General features: G+C 44.7%; 2 protein-coding genes across 4 annotated transcripts in view; both read left to right on the forward strand.

Annotated features, from left to right (window-relative positions):
• The window catches only part of cdc42ep4b (CDC42 effector protein (Rho GTPase binding) 4b), a 33790-nt gene extending 32011 nt beyond the window's left edge, over positions 1–1779 (forward strand). Inside the window, exon 3 of the transcript XR_004612192.1 lies at positions 1769–1779. The gene's annotated coding sequence lies outside the window, so the exon portion shown is untranslated. The remainder of the gene's footprint in view (positions 1–1768) is intronic.
• Positions 1780–7551: 5772 nt separating this feature from the next.
• tekt3 (tektin 3) lies at positions 7552–13499 on the forward strand. 3 transcript variants are annotated; one of them, XM_034570931.1, is made up of 11 exons: positions 7552–7634; positions 7734–7827; positions 8325–8510; positions 8727–9313; positions 9890–9973; positions 10068–10138; positions 10225–10368; positions 11210–11432; positions 12088–12242; positions 12902–13126; positions 13162–13499. In XM_034570931.1, the coding sequence occupies exons 4-10, from the start codon at positions 8750–8752 to the stop codon at positions 13116–13118; spliced, it is 1458 nt and encodes a 485-aa protein (XP_034426822.1). In that variant the 5' UTR covers positions 7552–7634; positions 7734–7827; positions 8325–8510; positions 8727–8749; the 3' UTR covers positions 13119–13126; positions 13162–13499. The 3 variants fall into 3 exon arrangements, with proteins under 3 accessions (XP_034426822.1, XP_034426823.1, XP_034426821.1); XM_034570932.1 differs by having other exon boundaries at positions 7734–7823; positions 8720–9313; XM_034570930.1 differs by having other exon boundaries at positions 7734–7823.
• Positions 13500–18919: the final 5420 nt, after the last annotated feature.

Genomic DNA, 18919 nt, shown 5'->3' on the forward strand with positions numbered 1-18919 from the left:
TTCAGAGGGCGGGGTTCAAAATGCCTCTGAACAAAAACGCCATGGTTTTAAACGCCATTATCCGCCTTGTAGCGGTAAAACTGAATCTTCCTTGGCCTTTTGTTGGGACAGAACTACTGTAGAGGAATTCAGACAGGGTGTGTGTGTGTGTGTGTGTGTGTGTGTGTGTGTGTGTGTGTGTGTGTGTGTGTGTGTGTGTGTGTGTGTGTGTGTGTGTGTGTGTGTGTGTGTGTGTCGCACAGATTAGAGCCCATTCAATCATATTTTCTGCAAAAAAAGTAGTTTCATGGTCACACTGCCACATTTACTCAGGAGAAAGGCAGCTGTGATACAATACAATAAAACTGAAGAAGCTACATAAATGAAACACGATTATTAAACTAGTTACCCAGAGGTCACCTGGAGGGTAAACTACTCCTTCAGCATCGAAACCCAAAACAGAATCATTTAAATGTTAACTATGAATCCTCTCAGTGTAACTAGACGTCACAACATAGCTGCAGCGTTGCACTGCAGCAGGGTGTGTCTCTCTGAAGGCACGAGAACATACCATCGAATCCATCTGATATCTCACTTGATGCACTCTGACCTTTGGTGGGACGCACAGAGAATGCACGCCTGGGGAATGCTGTAGCCGCAGCTGTGTATATGTTGAATGTGTGTATCGCTAAAGTACACGTGATCGCAAGATCAAGTGAAACTTTTTGCTTGTGGAGCCTCTTTTTGAAGCGGATTAGAGTTCATTTCACTGTGTGTTTTGTGGTTTTTACAGTAGTAACTACACACACAGAGCAGAGTGTTTCCTAAAGCATAAACAATAGATACAATTCTACCGGGCTTCTAATCTCAAGTATAAAGAAGTAGTATAAAAAGTAGAAAGTAGTAAACTGGTATAGCAGTAGTATAAAGTCGGATACTTGTAATATCAGGAGAATAAATGCATATTATTTTCATAAAATTAGGATTTTTTCCTTGTGACATCAGAATTTCTTTTTCAACGTGGCTCTAAAACTTGCACCTGCCTCCGCTCCCACACTTTGCTGGCAGCGACTCCGAGAGTCAATGTTGAAACAACTTGTGATAAAATAAGAAAAAAAAAAAAAACTCCAATGCTTCCAAATAAAGACATCAGCAGAAACTTGAGGCCTTTCATGCCAGAGAAGAACAGTGGAGCTGCTCTGCCTTCAGTTAGCAAACGTCTCCCCTCAGAGACACTGGTGTGTTTGGACGGCTGTGAATTAGGGAGCAGAGATGGTCACAGAGTCCATCTGGACCCAGTAGCCCCAGTTCCTCGTTCCCATGCTGCCAAGATCCAGCTGTGCACCGTCTCCCATCGACACTGACAGACACCTCTTTGTGTGAGAGGACATAGACGACGACCTGCTGGAGCAAACAGGGTAGAGCCGCAGCAGATGGGACATTTAATGAGCGATTAAAGGGAATGATGGGGGAGGGTAGAAGTAAAAGAAAGTGGAGGCATCAAGACTTGACACTTGCATCCTTTCTTTCCTTCCTTCCTCTCCTTGTCTCTCACATCAGCTGGCCACATGTTGAACATGACTCCTCTCACCCCCTCGCTCACAAGAGGCACCGACATGAGGAACGTCGGGTTCTTTCCTCATGATTAAGGCTCCAGATATTCATCTGACCATTACTTGCATGATCGTGAGTCACCGTGTAACCAGCTGAGGTTTCTATCATCCGTGCTCCCTCGCTGCTTTGCCTAGATGACGAGCGCGAGCTGCATTTCCCCAAATTTGGGGTGGAGGTATGTGTGTGAGAGCGATCCACACGCCCAGGGTGAATAATTCAACTCCTGACTCAGCATGGAAACATTAGACCTCTCTCCCCTTTATAAACGTTTGGCCCAAAATAGCCTGAATTACAAGCAACAAGCCAGTTGTAGAACCTCAATGCACATTGTTAAACTCGATTTACAGACACTCTGACGGCTTTAAACAAAACCTCGTATATGTGTAAGAACTGACTTGTGACTGTTGGATTTTTCCAAGGAGAAAGATCTACAGACGGATCTAGCGGTGGAAAGGAAAACACAGCAGTGGAGGTGTTAATGGAAAGTCATCATTCAGCAGTTCTGTGCAGCAGTCGGAGGGATTTCTCTGTATCGGGAGCAAGTATTCTGCCAATGCTGCTGACTCATACCTTCCAACCCATGCAGTCAAAGAATGAAGCGTTAGTGCAAATAAAACTTCCCTCTTGCATGAACGTTTCCAGTTAATGACCAGTAGAGGTGCTGTCTGTTACAACAATGAGGGTTTAAAGCATGGAGATCGTCTTCAGCTGCGTTTCGACCAGAAGTAACAGGAACTTTTTGAAGGAGCGAAAAAGTTCCTGCAGACTTGACCAGGGAAGATGAGGCAAATTATCACGCTGACGTGTGAACAACATTCTGCTCCACTCCAGTCCACCAGGGGGCGGTAATGCAGAAGACTGTAGAACAATTATGAAGCTACATCGAGCAACACTACAACACAACACAAACAACACAATACAACGCTGGATCAGAGGCAAACACCAGTGACAAAGCAAATGTAAAATGTCAGAAAACCTTGATTTTAAGTCGGGAAACTGATTCTACGAACTTCTGCTGAGATGCGCTGTTGTGAATGGTTTGGGCTCAAGTCATTGGCCCAGTGAGATTCACCATGAGTTCAAAGAAATGATCACTTCCTCTACATAAATGGCGGTAAACCACATCTTTGATATGATCGCCATGTTGCACGACGATACGACCGGCAGAGATTCTGGCCAGCGTTTCATCTCCAGGCCTCCTCTCTCCTGCCCTGTCCTGTCCTGCCCTGTCCTGCCCTGTCCTGCCCTGTCCTGCCCTGTCCTACGCTCTGCTGCGCGCCACACAGTGGCTCCAGTGGAATGTGATGACCATGGACTGGACAAAGCCCCGCATTCATGGCCCCCTCGTCCCACTCTGGAAGTTTGCGACTGGGAGCCTTGATCACAGAGTTGGGGGGGTGGGGCTTGGGGGGCGGGGTGGCCAGAGTCCATCCTGTCCTTGCGTGTCCTGTCAGACACACACCACCCACCAGTGCACCATCACACGACAGCCAGGCCGCCACAACAACCACGCACCTCCGTCTGCTGCATTTCAGTTTATGCTGCATTTTACGAGACAGATATTCACAGTTAAAAACACAAAGATGGACGACATGACAGCTCCCTGAAAGTGAAGCCAAAGATTCTCAATCGCTCCCTGGTGGCTGACATCAACTCCTACATGTCCGCAGATGGGACATGGACCAATCTAACGAGTCAAACTAGGCGTCAAAGTTTGGTTTCAATTAGTTATTTGATGCTATAAAAACAGGGTGAAACATCATTGACAGCTGAGACTGACTCACAATTTGTCGAGTGCGTGCATTGGCGATACCGTAGCTCCACTGGCTCCAAATGACGTCAGCACAAGATGGCGGCGTTCGTATTCCGGGCTATTTTGGCATCATTTTTTGGGATGACGCCTCGTCCATCTTCACATACAGTCCAAACAAATACTGAGGTAGAATAGCAACATTTCTTAACCACCATCCCACAGGCACTGAGGGTCGAATGCTAATGAGGTGGAGATCAAAATGTAGAAAGGCTAAGTCATCTCTCGCCTGTGTGTGAAGGAGCAGGGATGTTGTCCTCAGTGACGGTTCACAGGCACATTCATCGCCTGCTGCCTGACTGTCTGTCTGGAGGCTGCTTCCTCCGTCTGAGTATCTGATCCAGAATCCATTTGCCTCCTTTGTGTAGGTAATATAATAGAGCTCAGAGAGTACTCTGTGGCTCAGAGGCTTCTTCTAGCCAAAGTACAGACACAGTGTAGTTACCATGCAACCTCACACAAAAACATGCACACTGTTGGCTTCTTATTGCTATGCAACTTCTGTGTGTATATGAATCCGGCTCCTCTAAAAGGATACACCTGACGATAGTGTGTATTCTTCTTATTGTGTACTACTCTAACGACAAAGACCAGCTTACATGTGTTTGATAAATACTCACTGTCACAGCAAATGCATTAACCACAGTGCCTAGTTGTTTGAAAGAAGACATCACCGTTTCCAAAGAATGAATATTTTTATTTATGATCCATTTTCAATATTAGATAAAAAAACCTGCATCTGCCCCGTGATCTATATTCACACTAAATATATAAATAGGATGTTCCGTGGCAAAACGGTTGAGTGTTTTTTGTGTAATCCTGCTAAACTAAAAAACAAAAAACAGAGAAAACTTCTTACCTCCTTGGCGGAGGTACAAAATAGCAAAATGCCACAGTTATCCTTTTACCACGAAATGTAAGATGTGAGGCCGGACTGAAGAAAAACAAACCTCAAAACAAAAACACTCCAGGAATCATTACGTCTACTAGAAAACCACTTGAAGCCTTTTTAAATCTGAGCAGCTCTGATTATTCCACTAACATTGCTCCAAATCAATGTGGGGCCTTTTTGGAGGCTGGTAAATTGCTGGTTAAACGGCTTTCAGAACACAATCTTCATTTGTTTTTTGAGATCAAATTGAATTAGAAAAGAATATGATTAAATTGCAGCGTCAATAACAAAGAGGCCGCTTTGTCTCTACGGTTTCTGCTGCGTTTCTGCTGCACCCCTGTGAGGGAATTGCTCAGAACATTATTATTGGCTCACATGGTGAAGTTGATTCAGGACCGTGGTGGCTCGGAGGAAAGGAGGCCTCTGTGTCACAATAGGCAAAGGACGGACGCGTAATGTATCATGGCGACAACAGTAAACCAGTCACACAACGCACCCGCCCATCTCAAATGACCTGAGCTGAGAGGAGGCTCCTGTGATTCACCCATCTGGACGCCCCCATTATCTCGGTGGGGGATCTCTAATGCTGTCATCAGATTTGATGGTTCACTTCCTCTCCAGGTGTGGCCGGCCCTCCTCAAAGATGGCCCCATCCAGAATTCATGAAGGGAAACCGATGCCCTGTGTAATTGGACAGGAGCAGAGAAGAATGCTGCAGGTCCATTTAACCCGTTTAAACCTTCAGAGTCAGAGGAGCGAGCGAGCGTGGCGAGGTTTTAAAAAAGAGGAAACTGTGGCGTGGTGACCAGAGCGCTGCAGCAGGAAGTGAGTCAGGTCCAAGTGAAGGGGGGGGGGGGGGGGGGGGGAGAATAGAAGAGGACTTATTTTCACTGGGTGGGAATGTTTAGAAAACATGTGTGACCCCCTACACTTGTCTATTCTTACCTGATAAGCTGAAGGTCAATGGTGAAAAGTGAGGGATGTGTCAAGGCCTTAGGGAACGTCTGTGTGTGTGTGTGTGTGTGTGTGTGTGTGTGTGTGTGTGTGTGTGTGTGTGTGTGTGTGTGTGTTTTTCTTCATATGGAAAGTTATGACAGAACTGTTGATGTGTTTTTTTAAGGCCGTGAGATTCTCTGCTTTTTTAATCAGTGAGAAAGTAAAGTCATTCCTGGGCAGTTACGTGTTCTCTAAGTGTTGCAGCTAAACGAGAGCAGCAGGGAAGTGTTTGTTTTGGAAGTACGTTGTATTTCTGAACATAATTTAGGAGAAGAGTTAAGAGCGAACACTGCAAAGCATCAATCTCTGCTTGATGGCGTCTGGCAGCTTCATTACGAGTGCAGAGTTCTCATGTTTATATTTGGCAGTCCTAATACTGAGGGGTTACTAGGTGTCAGAGAAGGAGGCTGAAGAACGCACTTATTGTCATATTTGAAGAGGACACGACATATGTGAATGTCAAGCACAGTTTGTGAACATGTGTCCGAGCCGCAGAGACGTCTTAAGTCCTCACTCACCGACCAATCGTTAAAAACCGAGCCTCTGTGAGCGATCACATGAAATCACTAACCCGAGATTCAGTGCATCGTTTGTTTTGTCTCATCTGAGCCTAAAAGAGAAAAAAATCGAAGGGCCAGACATCATGTGACATAAACGTCGAGAAGTAATGATACGTGTCCTTTCCTGCTCGGTTCACTTTTCATTCTCAAACTAACTGCTGTACAGATATGGTCTCCATGGTGCAGGGGTGGCCGGAGCGTTTTCACACATGAACTCTGGAAAATGCCGGGAAAATTGGGTCAGAAACATTCGCAGAACGCAGCAGGAGATTGTCCGGGTCAGGATTCAGGAGGCAGGACAAATTACACTCTGAAAATCAGGTTTTTTGTTGATCGACATTAGCGTCGGCTGGCGTGAGAGGAAGTAGGAGTACCCAGAGAAAACCCACAACGTCTCGGGGAGAACAGAGAGTCCCTGTGCGGCCGTCAGAGCTCACCACAGCAACACCGTTCCTTCGAAAATGAGCATTTAAGGCCAACGATAAGAAAGTGCTTTGTTTTCATTCCTCTGAGCATTGCACCCTTCACTTCTATGTCACTGTGCTCTCTCAGACGTCTCCACTAGGCAGTAGTTCACAACATACTCTCATGGGCCACAAGGCAGGAGCACATATAGGCCCCTCTAACGTCTCCGTCACATTCTGAGGTAGGTTGACGAGGAAGCGCTTTTCCAGGGGACACTGGCAGCTCTCTGCACGGGAGGAATTTCATACGAGGGGCTGGATTTTCTGGCTTTTCTGGCCCGTATTTATAGCGGCTGAGGTCAGGGTGGCATGCGGGGGGGGGGGGGGGTCTTTTTCAACTTAGCCATGTTAAGTGATGCTGCGTGCCGCAGGGGTGGAGCGACGGCATCTCATTCCATTCTAAATCTAAACCTCCACGTTCATGACAATAGTAGCCCCCGCCGGGAGAAGCAAAATAGTGCACGGAGCGGCCGCTTTGATGCCGCCGCCGAGCGCTAACCTTTCAAATAGACCGAACCTGCAAGTCAATCCCAGAGCCGTTATTAGTGAGTTGGAAATTACACTGCAAGCTGTGGCAAGTGGTCAGAATCCTCTTCACAATCATATTTGAGAGACCAAAGCAAAATGTTTCTGTGAAAAGTAATATCATATAAGGTGAAGAATTTGAGTGAAGAAGAAAAAGAAAATTCAGGAAATAACCAGCAATCAACAGAAGTGGCAGGTGGTCCATGTGGTTCGTTCCTCAGAATAGATTCAGTTTCTTGCACAATCGTTTGAAAGCCCTGATAGTTATGATAATGTTGTGCTGATGAGCCAAAAGATGAAGTATTTCATTTCACTACATTCCTCATTTTAATATATTTTCTTCCCAATGCTCATCTCAGATTCTCAGTGTATCGGGTCAGAAAACAGACAAGCTGAATACTTTGTAACCCCTGTAGGAAGGTCACATATTTTAAGGTTTTAATGACGCTAGTTAAACTAAAACGTTGCTGCAGTAACATTGTTCAACAGCGTCACAAGTAGCACTTAGAGCTGATCTCACTACATTTCAGTGTTGTGCAAAACACATTGTGATAACACTGTAAAATACATATATGCACCAACCAATATGAACACGTAGGTTAATGAGCAACTTGCGTTAGCAACACCCAAATAAACAATAACACACGTAGATTTTGTTCCGGTAAGAATTGAATAGAGCAGCTGAGTAACTCCTGGCTACAGCTCTGCTCGTCTGTGTAGTGGAAACCAGGCTATCGTCTGTCCAGCCTCAGCCCTTCAGAACAGATTAGTGTAAACGATCCTCAGCTCCAATGGTAGGTAACACAACACAGATTATTATTCTGTGCTACAGGGGTTTGTGTGGACTCTTCCTGTGGCATGAATCATTAAGCGGGCGACTGTAATCCATACAGACAGCGTGGTTCTCAGGATGACAGCAATCTGATGCTGCCTGCGTCGAAGACAAAGCTCAGATTGCTCTTCTTCTAACAAGACATCTGAAGGTAGGTGAGCTCTAAATCTGTAAAACCCAACTATGCAACATGTTTTTATTATAATATCATCAAAAAGTGTGTTTCCTTGCTTCACCTTTGTTTTTTAACCCACTTTGAGATTTAATCGAGGAGTAAAGGTTATTCAGAGGAAAAGATAAGGACAGGAGCACTGTGCAGAACTGCAAATTCCCAGGAACCATGGGGGAGGATTTGAAACACAGAAATCCAATCATTGCCTTTTGCTATCTGCATTTCTCTCCATTGTTCTCTGTTGTCCATTTTAGGAAAAAAGATTAGAGTGGGCCTATTTGGAGTTGCAGAGTCAATAAGCATATTTGGGAATTTGAACATAGGAAAAGAAAAAATTACAAACACAAAAAACATCTCATCTATCCCTCTGTAACCCCACTGTATCTACTCGAACAAAATAAAAGCACCTGCTCGCCATTAATTTGAAAATCCCAGGCCGAGTGTTGCAGTAACCTGTGGCAACTGCTTCTGTGTCAACAGAAATCTTGGACGGGCGGACTCCTGCAGCCCAGGACCGTGCAACGCCATTGGCCGGCTGAATGAATGACTTGCAAACTTGCCCATCTATTATGCATGTCAGTTTACCTTTAGTGTGTTCTTGAGCTCATTTCCAGGTGCACACAACCGAGAGGCGGCCGGCAAAAAGGAGAAGCTCTGATCATCTTGGTAAGACAATTTTCTTCTCTTTCAATTCTTTATGTGTCACTTTATTTTATTCTTCTGATTATATTTGATTCATTTTTTAAGTATGGAGCTTTAATATATAAAGAACTAAATGTTTTTTACCTTGTACAGGGTTATTATTAGACTGTTATTTCATGTGTTGATGTTGTGTTGAACCCAGTGATGTTGTGTGAACCCAGTGGTGTTGTGTGAACCCAGTGGCACTGCGAGGGGAGTCAGAAATGGAGCTGATTGGATCCACACTCACTGCCACATATGCTCGGCCAAAAACCAGCCACTTCCTCCCTGCCATCTCCACCATGGCATCCAGCTATCGCAACACTCATCCTGCCGTGAATCCGGCGGCCAACCTGTGGAGGACCAACAGCTACTACAAGAGCAGCAGCGCGGTCCCGACCTCCGCTTCCCTACAGAGAGAGAATCTAGACCTGGTCCGAGCCCACACCATGTTCTACCCGTCCAACAGGACAGCAATGAGCACCCGCTACACCCCGGACGACTGGCACAAGTCCAACCAGAGCAACTACTGGGAGTCCGAGTCGTCCCGGAAGAGCGCAGAGAGACTGAGGAGGGACACCATCCGGCTGATGCAGGACAAAGAGCAGCTGACCAGGAGAAGCCAGGAGACGAGCAGCAAGAACATCGGCGAGAGACTCAACGATATCGTCTTCTGGAGGTCGGAGCTCACCCACGAGATTGACAACATGGTGACAGAGATAGCATCTCTCAATGAGGTGAAGAGGAGGCTGGAGAGAGCCCTGGCCGAGACCACGGGGCCCCTTCAGGTGAGGCTGGAAGGGATGTACACTAATTTAATGAGTGTGTGTGTGTGTGTGTTGTATCTGAATTTTGAGGATTTTGCAGGGAATATTTACGTAAAATCAAATTTGCCTTGTAATCTTCACACGCTTGCACACATTATCAATCATGCATAACACCGGGTGAGTCACGGTGTCTGTGGTGAAACAGTTTGGACTATAGAGTTTCCAGTTTGGTTGTAGCAACGGGATCTGCGGCCCCTCACAACACTTCTGCTGGGCCAGTGTCCTAATTAGATCACCTCGGTTCCCTGTGTGTCTGCCTCTGGTAATCTGTTTCACCCAGAGTGAGTAATCTAGCTCGAGATCTGGTGACACAGGCACCTTCCTTGGCTCAGACCACGTGGCGGGAGACGTCTCCAGGTAACTGAAGCATGAGAACGCCGCTGATGTATTGCTCTACGCCGACTTTACACAAAGGCCTGAAGCGTTCTGCTCAAATTACTTCCTCAGCTGTTTGAATGTCACAATGAAGGAGAATGCCGCATATTGAGTGACACAACCACCTCAACGTGTTTTTAGTCATAATCACTTTGTCAATAGGTGTCTCAAGAGTGTTTGTACCACAGAGAGAAGCGGATGTCCATCGATCTGGTACATGACGACGTCGAGAAAGACCTAATAAAGGTAACGTCGAAGGAGCAGTGTGAGTAGAGTCGTGTGTACAACTGGATAAAATAAGTAAGGCGTTTCTATTTCTGTTTATTTACACCGCAAATAGGAAGTGGAAGCCATCAAGTCGTGTCAAGAAAGGATGAGGCGCCACCTGGACAGAGCCATCGCCCAGCTAGCGTGAGTTTGTACATCAGATAATGAAATATTACACGTAGGATTGTTTCTGAAACTTGTTTTTTTTTTGTATTTATTTTTTTTCTCAGGTCAAACAGAGCAGCGCAGCACGAACTGGAGCGAGACATGAGCGACAAGGTGACGGCTCAGAGGATCGACGACAGGTGTCACCATCTGAGGAACACATCAGATGGTATCGGCTACTACAGAGGGGTTGAAAGACTAGACCCTTCGTGAGTAGAGTCAAATAAACCAGCTTAAAATACAGGACTGAGTTAGAACATCTTTGAAAGTCATTTTGGTTTCTCCGCTGCCGCACTGTGCTCTCCAGGCTAAGAGGCTAAAGCTAAGAGTCTGTAGCATATAGACTGTAAATAAAGATGGACGACTCGTCTCCACTTCGTCACACTGTACAGAAATGAAGCCAAAACATCTCAGCCATGTTGCGCCGTCTGTGCAGTAGTGATTGTGGAGGTATGCACTGATACACCTGCTCGACCAATCACAAGTCGGTTCACAGCTGCCAATCATCATGTTTCACACTGTTTTTGAAGCGTCAAATAACTAAACTAATGAATTAAAACCCAAACTTATCAGAACTAAGAATAAATTTGGCATTTCCTTTTTTTATTTTTGGTCCATTTTATGATCTATACTGCAGCCAGCCACCAGGGGGCAATCAAGATGTTTTGACTTCACTTTTGGGGGGGCTGTCATGTTCTGTGAGACTGTATGAAAGAGAGAGTTCATCCTACGAGAGGCATGAATGGCTTCACCTAATTAATGACAATCCAAATATGAACCTCGTGGTGGGGGGGACAGCTAAAGTCCATCAGAATCCTTTTAGTAGATATTTTTAAAAGGCTAAGTGCGAAACTTGATCTGCTGATGGAGTTAAAGACTTTTTCCAGTCATTAGGATTCATCCTCAGGTGACCATAAATGTCAGGACAAAATCCGAGATAGGTTGGCTCTTGATATGTTGCTCAGATAGGGACCATTTAAACTACAACGTATTTGAAGACGGTGGGAAGACGGACTATAAATGACCATGTCTTACTTTTCCCTCTGTCAGACTCTCTCTGCCGAACTCGTGGTCCAAGTTCTCCGACGACAACATCCTGCTCTCGCAGAGCGAACGAGCTGCCTCCCACAAGCTCAGGGACGAGATAGAGATCCTGCTGAACACCACGTCCAACGAAATGTGGAACCAGTTCAGCAATGTCAACGTAGCCTTCACCAACCGCATATCAGAGACCGCAGACGCCAAGAACAGCCTGCAGACACACTTGGCTAAGGTCATCACCCTTTCTACACCCTCGCAGTTCACAGAAGACAATACAATCTGGTTATGTCTGTTCACTAAGATCATGATTTCTAATGATGTGGTGGTGCACTAAAGTTTTGGTGTAGTAAATTAGACTCTTTAAAAAGCCCTAAAAATATCAGATGAGATAAATATTCATTGTCTGCTTCATGGCCTGTAGGGGACATTTATCTTATGTGGTGGACACATGCATGTTTACTGTCAAACTTTCAAGAGAGGAATGATAATAGACGCCGCTTTCATTGTTTGTGCAGAGTTCTACACTGGATCACATTGTTCTCAGGTTAATTCTCCGGGGGTTTAACCATCAGCTGTCCGATGGGTTTAAACTTCGACAGCAGCTGTGATATGAGGCACACCGTCCTCAATGAGCCTCAGTCACTGTCAGTTGTAAGGAGGAGTGATTCGCCGGAATTGAATTACATGAAATGGGCTCGGACAATGCAGGTCGCTGTGCAGCTTTTTACCGTCATTGCCTCTTCCCTTTAGTTCTTCCTTTACCCTAATCACCACCTTCTTCACTAGTTGCCCTCCTGTTTTCATAGAAAAGACTCTCAGCTGCTCCTACAATGACTTTGTAGTTTTCCTGTGATTTAATTTTGCCTCTGTCTCGTCTCCTCATCCAGACTCTGCAGGAGATCTTCCAGACCGAGATGCTGATCGAGTCTCTGAAAAAGGCCCTGAGAGACAAGGAGTGTCCTCTGAAAGTGGCTCAAACCAGACTGGAGGAGAGAACCCGCAGGCCCAACATCGAGCTCTGCAGGGACAACCCACACCATAGGTACATCTGCAGTTATACTGTGACTGTCATAAATATATTTATCACACTTGTATATTCGTAGTTCTACAACCAAGCTGGGGAGAATCAATTGATAGCCAGCTAGCATGAATAGCCACCCAATTACACGCTTAGTTTTAGAAATCAAAAACTCTACACTAACGAAAAGGTCACTAATTCAGCTCAGGAATTCAAAATACCCCGAATTAAAGCCACTATATATAGAATCTTTAAATTTCTTACTTTGACAACATCTGGTGGTAGTTATAAGAATTACACAGTGGCACGAGGCAATTAACTCTTCTATCAACCCATGTGGACTTCACCGGGGATCGTATCTACAAAACCAAAACTTATGCAACTTGTCAAAGTTGAAATAATTACATTTTACCATTTGATGCAGTGTATTTCATATTTTTCACTTTAAATTGGATGTAAAACTTTAAGTGATGCACCTCTCACAATACATGTCAGAAACATTATGAGCTTTCTACATTTTCAGATATTTAACCAATCTCTGTTTACAACATGGTATCAACTATGTCAATATTACAGCTAGAGATAACAAATAAAAAGTTTCCTGTTTCATTTTTATTTCCCTCACTTCCGTTTCTGAAAATCCCCACTGAGCTGCGTCTCCTTGCATTTCCTTCCCTGCTCAGACTCGTGGGTGAGGTGAGAGAGATCGAGGACACCATTCACAAGCTCCGGGAGAGGCTGATGGAGGCTGAGAACACGCTGCAGACGCTGCTTAAAACCAAAGTGACCCTGGAGCATGACCTGTCCGTCAAGGCCAACTCGCTCTTCCTGGACCAGGAGAAGTGCATGAGCATGCGCAAAAGTTTTCCCAGCATGCCCCGTCTGGTCGGCTACACATGAAACCGCGTCTTTAAAACACGTATCTAAGGAGAAGACCAATTTAATTAAAAATGACGTGATTGATGTTTAAGGTTTTGGAGTGATTTAGAGGTGTGGGTGAGTTTGAATGTAAAATGATTTAAGTTTACAGGCTCTGATTTCTGATCGTCAAAAGTGGATTGTCTTAATTTTGACTGTAGTACCTGTAATGTATTTACAACATACATTTTGAAAATAGTGATGTCAGTGAAGAATACACTGCCATGTTGATTTATCAGACACAACTCAGTGTCTTTTAAGGTTCATCCTTATCCGTGAAAAGAGCTTTTTAATTACTGATGTGTATTGCATATACAAACTCCTATGTAACTTTGGCTGCTAGGGAGTATCTCAATCAAAACAATAAAACGACGTAGAAAACACTTGTGTGTCACCTCCGGAGAGTGGCGTGACGTGTCGGAGACTGTGACAGTTTCAGGCTTTGAGCAAACACAGAAATATGGAATGTGAAGGGCTTTTGTGTCTTTAAAAGAGCGGCGTGGCCAATTACTCTTCACCTCTCACACAGGAGGAGCTGGGCAAACATCTCGTGAGTTATGTATAAACCCCCCCACACACACCCTGTAGACTTTAGCCTCGTACCACTCGCTGCTTGCCTTCCTGTGTGGGGGGGAGTTACCTGTTTGATCCCATACATTCAAAGATGTCAGTCTTGATTTCGGTCAACACATTTCAGGGCCTGAACGGACTATGGACACACACACACACACACACACACACACACACTGTAAACACTCTCACACTCCTTTGGCCCAACCCTGCCACTACTGCACCTCTTGTGTAACCCTCAGTGAGGAATGTAAACATTGATGGAAATCGCCAATGCTGCCCGAGCGAGTGTAACGTCTCCTCCATTCATTACATTCAACAGCGCCATCAGATTGTAGAGACCGATCATGTTACACAGCCAAGAGTTCTCTGCTCTGAACTGTAATTTTGTTCCATCTCTCCCTCACAGTTAATTCACGTTTCACATCCTCGATATCTCTCACAGCACCGGTGGAAATATGACTGAAATAAGAGGCTGCAGACAAAGTGGGTCCGGAGGCCGGAGACAGGCGGTGGCACGTACCAATCAAAGATGTGCGTGATAAGAGCACAACCTGGAATCTCTGAGCTGCAGTGTTTACCTCGAATCTATCACGAAAAAACTGGCTCCACCTTAATCCTTTTAGTGGCTGTAAAGTAAAAGCATCAACATACCACACGTAGATAGAGAGGAGTTTCACTGTACAGGTTCCGGACAGGAGGAGGGAGAGGGGGGGGGGGGGGGGGGGGGGGGGGTTGACTATAAAGATAAACCACTCAGTGTGTGTGTGTGACTTGCACTATGATTTAGGTGTAATGTTTTACAGCTGCCTTCTCTTCCACCCTTCTACTGTGCAAACAGCATTGTGTTTGACGACAAGTCGGTGGCAGCAGGTCTCTGCCAGGGTCCCTCCTACATGTATGTGTGTGTTCAGAGTGTGTGGTCCAGGTATTTCTCATGTTGTGGGGACCTAGGTCTGTTTATACAGCAACATTACGGGGACTTGTCGTCCTAGTGGTGACAAAAATCAAGTCGCCATAACGTAAATCATCAAATTTAAAGGTGAGGACATGTTTTAGGGTTAGGGTAAGGCCTGCGATATACTGGCCGTTTGACCACGTGTACACGTAGGCAATGGTTACTATGTGTGTTACTCGGGGACACCAGTAGGGGGCACACCACAGAACTCACACTAAAGATTGTAGAGCGCTAGGACAGATGTTTCTGCCACCTCCGGAATTGTGTGCGGTATCCATACACAAAGATGGCGGCACTCGAGGCGATCAACATTTGGCTCGTGTAAGGATCGAGACAGAAAACGTGAAGGTGGTTTATCAGACCCCGTAAATCTGAAACGTCATGAAAACGTTTGCTTCTGCCGATGTCATCATTTCTGTCGCCGCGACGTGCCTACTGACCCTGTCGTATGCGTGATGTTTATTTGTGAAGACATGTAGTAGAGTGGTCGTAGTAGTACACGTAGGTCACAAGGATATTCTGATCCTAGGCAAGTAGTAACTATGGTTAAGGTTAGAGTGAGTCTCCAGGAAATCAATGTAGTGTCTGAAGTCATGGAGATGTGTGTGTGTTTGTGTGTGTGTGTGTGTGTGTGTGTCTGTGCCCAGTCACATTCCTGAGCCCTGGTATGGCAGAAGAAAGACCCCGTGTTGTCTCTCGTTCATCAAAATCCTCGCTGCTCTCATCGCGTTGTAATTAAACACACTGACAGACAGCAAAGAATCGAGTGTTCTCTCCCTTTATCCGTCCCTGTTTTCTTTTCCTCTTCCAACTCTTCCTTTTTTTTAGGGGCCCACAAACACATAATGGATGTCCCCCCGAAGAGACAGTTCAGTTAAGTGGAACGAAGCCGTGTTTCTCTGTCTCTCAGGTTTCGTTTGAGGTTATGCTTCCCTCTCTGGACGTGACACAAATAGGCCTCTTTGACCTCCTCCACCACCTCCGCATATGGGGAATGTACTCTGGAATTCTCCGCGCGGTCCAAACATATTGGCAGTTTATTTTTAACACGCAGTCTCGTTATAGATGCCCCGTGCCCCATGTTATTTTGTGTTTCTTGCATGCCATCATACCAAACGAAAGAGCTGATCGCAGATCACTGGAGACTCGTCTCAGTCACTGAGGGTTTTTTACTCTGTGCTCTAATTACAAACTTGAACTCACTGTAGTGCTGGACGTCATGGAGACTAGTTTGTTTACTCAAAGTATGCCCGTGTAACAATATATTACCTCATTATGTGTACTGCGCTTAACTTTAAGTGTTTTTAATGGACACTTGTTGTTGGTTACCTGATTGCACTATTACTGATGTATTGTAATGTCTGGCCTCTAGGGGGCACGTCACTACAACAGACCATACTGTAAATAAAGATGGACGATCCATCTCCACTTCCTCCCACTATCCAGATATGAAGCCAAAATATCCCATATATACAAACGCTGCCATTTTACGTTGAAGGTAAGGGATGGAGCCGATGACCTCAACCAATCGTGAGTCAGTCTCAGTTGTCAATCATAAAGTTTGACCCCGTTTTTACGGCATCAAATAACTAATTAAAAACCAAACTGACAGGGAAAACGAACATGTGGACGTACATCAGTGTGATGACAGAAACCAAGTCAGTGTCCCATCAACTAACATGGAGGAGGCAGGGTTTCCAGCAACATCTGTGGAAAACTGGACTTGTGTTGACCTGCTCTTCTTCTCTAGTTAGTTGCTAACTTTGTCTGTTGATTCTTTTAATTACTATTGTTTGTTTGTTTGTTTTGAAAGCATCTTTCTCATGCTCTGTTAAAAACAAAGTGCTGAAAGAGGCTAAAACGCTTTGAAGAGCTGCAAAGTTAGGTGACGATTACAGGGGTTTGATCCCTGTTAATGAACATATTTATTAATGCCGATAACTGAAAACAACTAAACTTGCATATGCCGTGTTTAAGGTTTGTTTCTTTCTTTGTAGACGAGACTATTTGAAGAAAAAGCTCTGCACATGTTTTGTATTCAATGCATTTTTAAACCAATTCCATTTAGGCCCTCTGTCTAATAGCCTGACAAAGTTGGCAGAGTAACCAAGATTTATTACGTGAATCTTATTCCGAGCAGGTCGTGTCGTCCTTCAGGAACCGCCCCCCCCCTGTCCATCTTCAATGTTAAAAGAAGAAAATACAACAAAATAATTCAAAATGGATATAAACTGTGTGAATGTAAAACTGCAGGGTCAACATCATATAATAAAATATCTTACACTTATAATGCCAGTTTAATATAAAAGGAACAGATGTATATGAGTTACAGTTTTTTTGTTATGATTGGAAATAAATGAAAGTGACAAATTAAATCTAAAAAAAAAAAACGTGTCCACACTAAATTAAAGTGTTGTCAGGGGATCATAGCATTTACTGGAATATCTCTTTTAAATCCCTCCTCGCTCCGAGATCTGGAACGTCTTCTAAAATCCATTTAAGCTCATCTCAAGCTGCTGCAGAGTTGGTTTTTTGACTGAGCGCTGAACATTCATGGGAACCAGCTCTTCCTGCGGCTTTTGAACGCGTGCCAGAACTCTTGGGTTTTCTCAAGGGGCCTCTCGGTCGCTCTATCGTTGGTTTGTGACGTTAAAAACAGAAAAAAGAAGCTAAGCGGGAATCCATTGAGTAATCAGGCTTCAACTGTTACAGGCCAGAGAGAGGAAACTGGAAACTGACTGATAAGACCTAAGATTCGATGCGGTTTTCCATCCCAACTGCCAACTTCACGTTTAGCGGCCCTGTGGTTGCATGTAGCTGTCTGAGAAATCTTTACCTCCCTAAACCTTCATTCGATCAATGCTATCTCCACCCCCCTGCATTCTGCACATAGCTGGGACTCCAACCGATAAACCACAGAAGCCCGAATGCCAACCAAAGGTCACAGGTCGACCACGGCGACCGGTTCATACAGTACAATCTACGAGACCCAGAATCTCGGGGTCATTCGGGCGATTATGAGGAATTCTGTAATAATCCATGGCATTGATCTGGCGAGTTCAGTTCTTCTCTGGGCCCGAGAGGAGTGGGAAGATAATGGAGTGACACAGAGGTCAAGACGCAGCACTGCAGTCTTTTCTGCTGAATCATAGTGGGATGATGATGGCTGCGCTGTAATCTAACCACACTTATTAGATCCTTTTTTATTTTTTACGTCTGTTGCCAAGGGAACAACCACAGTGCTGTAAAGGAAAAAAAAAAGTGCTTTACTCTTGGATCAAATTGTAGATTTTTTCCATACATGTACAAATATTCAAGCTTGTATGGTACATGCGCTTTCATGATTGTACACCACATTTAAAATGATACAGGATAATGTGGGAGTCGTGATCATATAGCTGCTTTCAGACATTCACCAAACTCTTGGGGCTGCACATGCGAACGCAAATCACAGAGTGGGTTGCTGCGGACAGGAGAATGTCCCAATGAGCCCATGTGAGAATACAGCTGGAGAGAATCTGCAGAGTTGGCGTTTTGGGGATTTTTAAAACACACGATGGTATATACGATATAAGGGAATCCAAATATCTCAGGATGAAAAAGAGGAGCCATGTCTGTGGAAGTCTAAACTTGGAAAAACAACGGGATTGAAGAGCTTTTGACGATAAGGTCCGACGCGGATGTCGATGTGCGGTAAACAAAAATATGTGATTTATACGTCATGTCCTGCCTCCTGCTGCTTTACCCAATCAACACCTCTCCCCTGATCCTGTTGTTGTGAACGAGGCTAATGTCCCGCTGCTGAAAAACAAACTCCAGAAAATCTATGAAACATGCTTTTGTGTTCAGAAATCTCACATGACACAGATCCTTCAAGGAGTTGATGACAAAATGAGTTTGGCAAGAGCTTTGTATCAAAACGACCAATGAAATGAAGCAATAAATATAATGTAAATTTATTATTATTTTTATTATTATTGACACAGCTACTTTTCCTTGGTTTTTGGAAGGAAATCGTTGATTTGAGCTCGGCCCCTCACATGAGGCCCGTCTGCACTCACATCACTGACAACATGCTGCGATGTATTTGACGTATTTTAAAGGAGCCGGCTCAGTTTACCTCTGTTGTCAGCACCCTGTGTGCAGTCTGATTAAAGTGTGATGACAAGACAAGAGTTGAGAGTAGCTCAGAACTTATCAGCGCACAAACAAACAGACTATTTACCTCTCCTCTCTCTCAGCCTCTCTTTCTATA

Source organism: Hippoglossus hippoglossus, chromosome 19 (assembly GCF_009819705.1).
Source record: "Hippoglossus hippoglossus isolate fHipHip1 chromosome 19, fHipHip1.pri, whole genome shotgun sequence".
NCBI classification, from domain to species: Eukaryota; Metazoa; Chordata; class Actinopteri; order Pleuronectiformes; family Pleuronectidae; genus Hippoglossus; species Hippoglossus hippoglossus.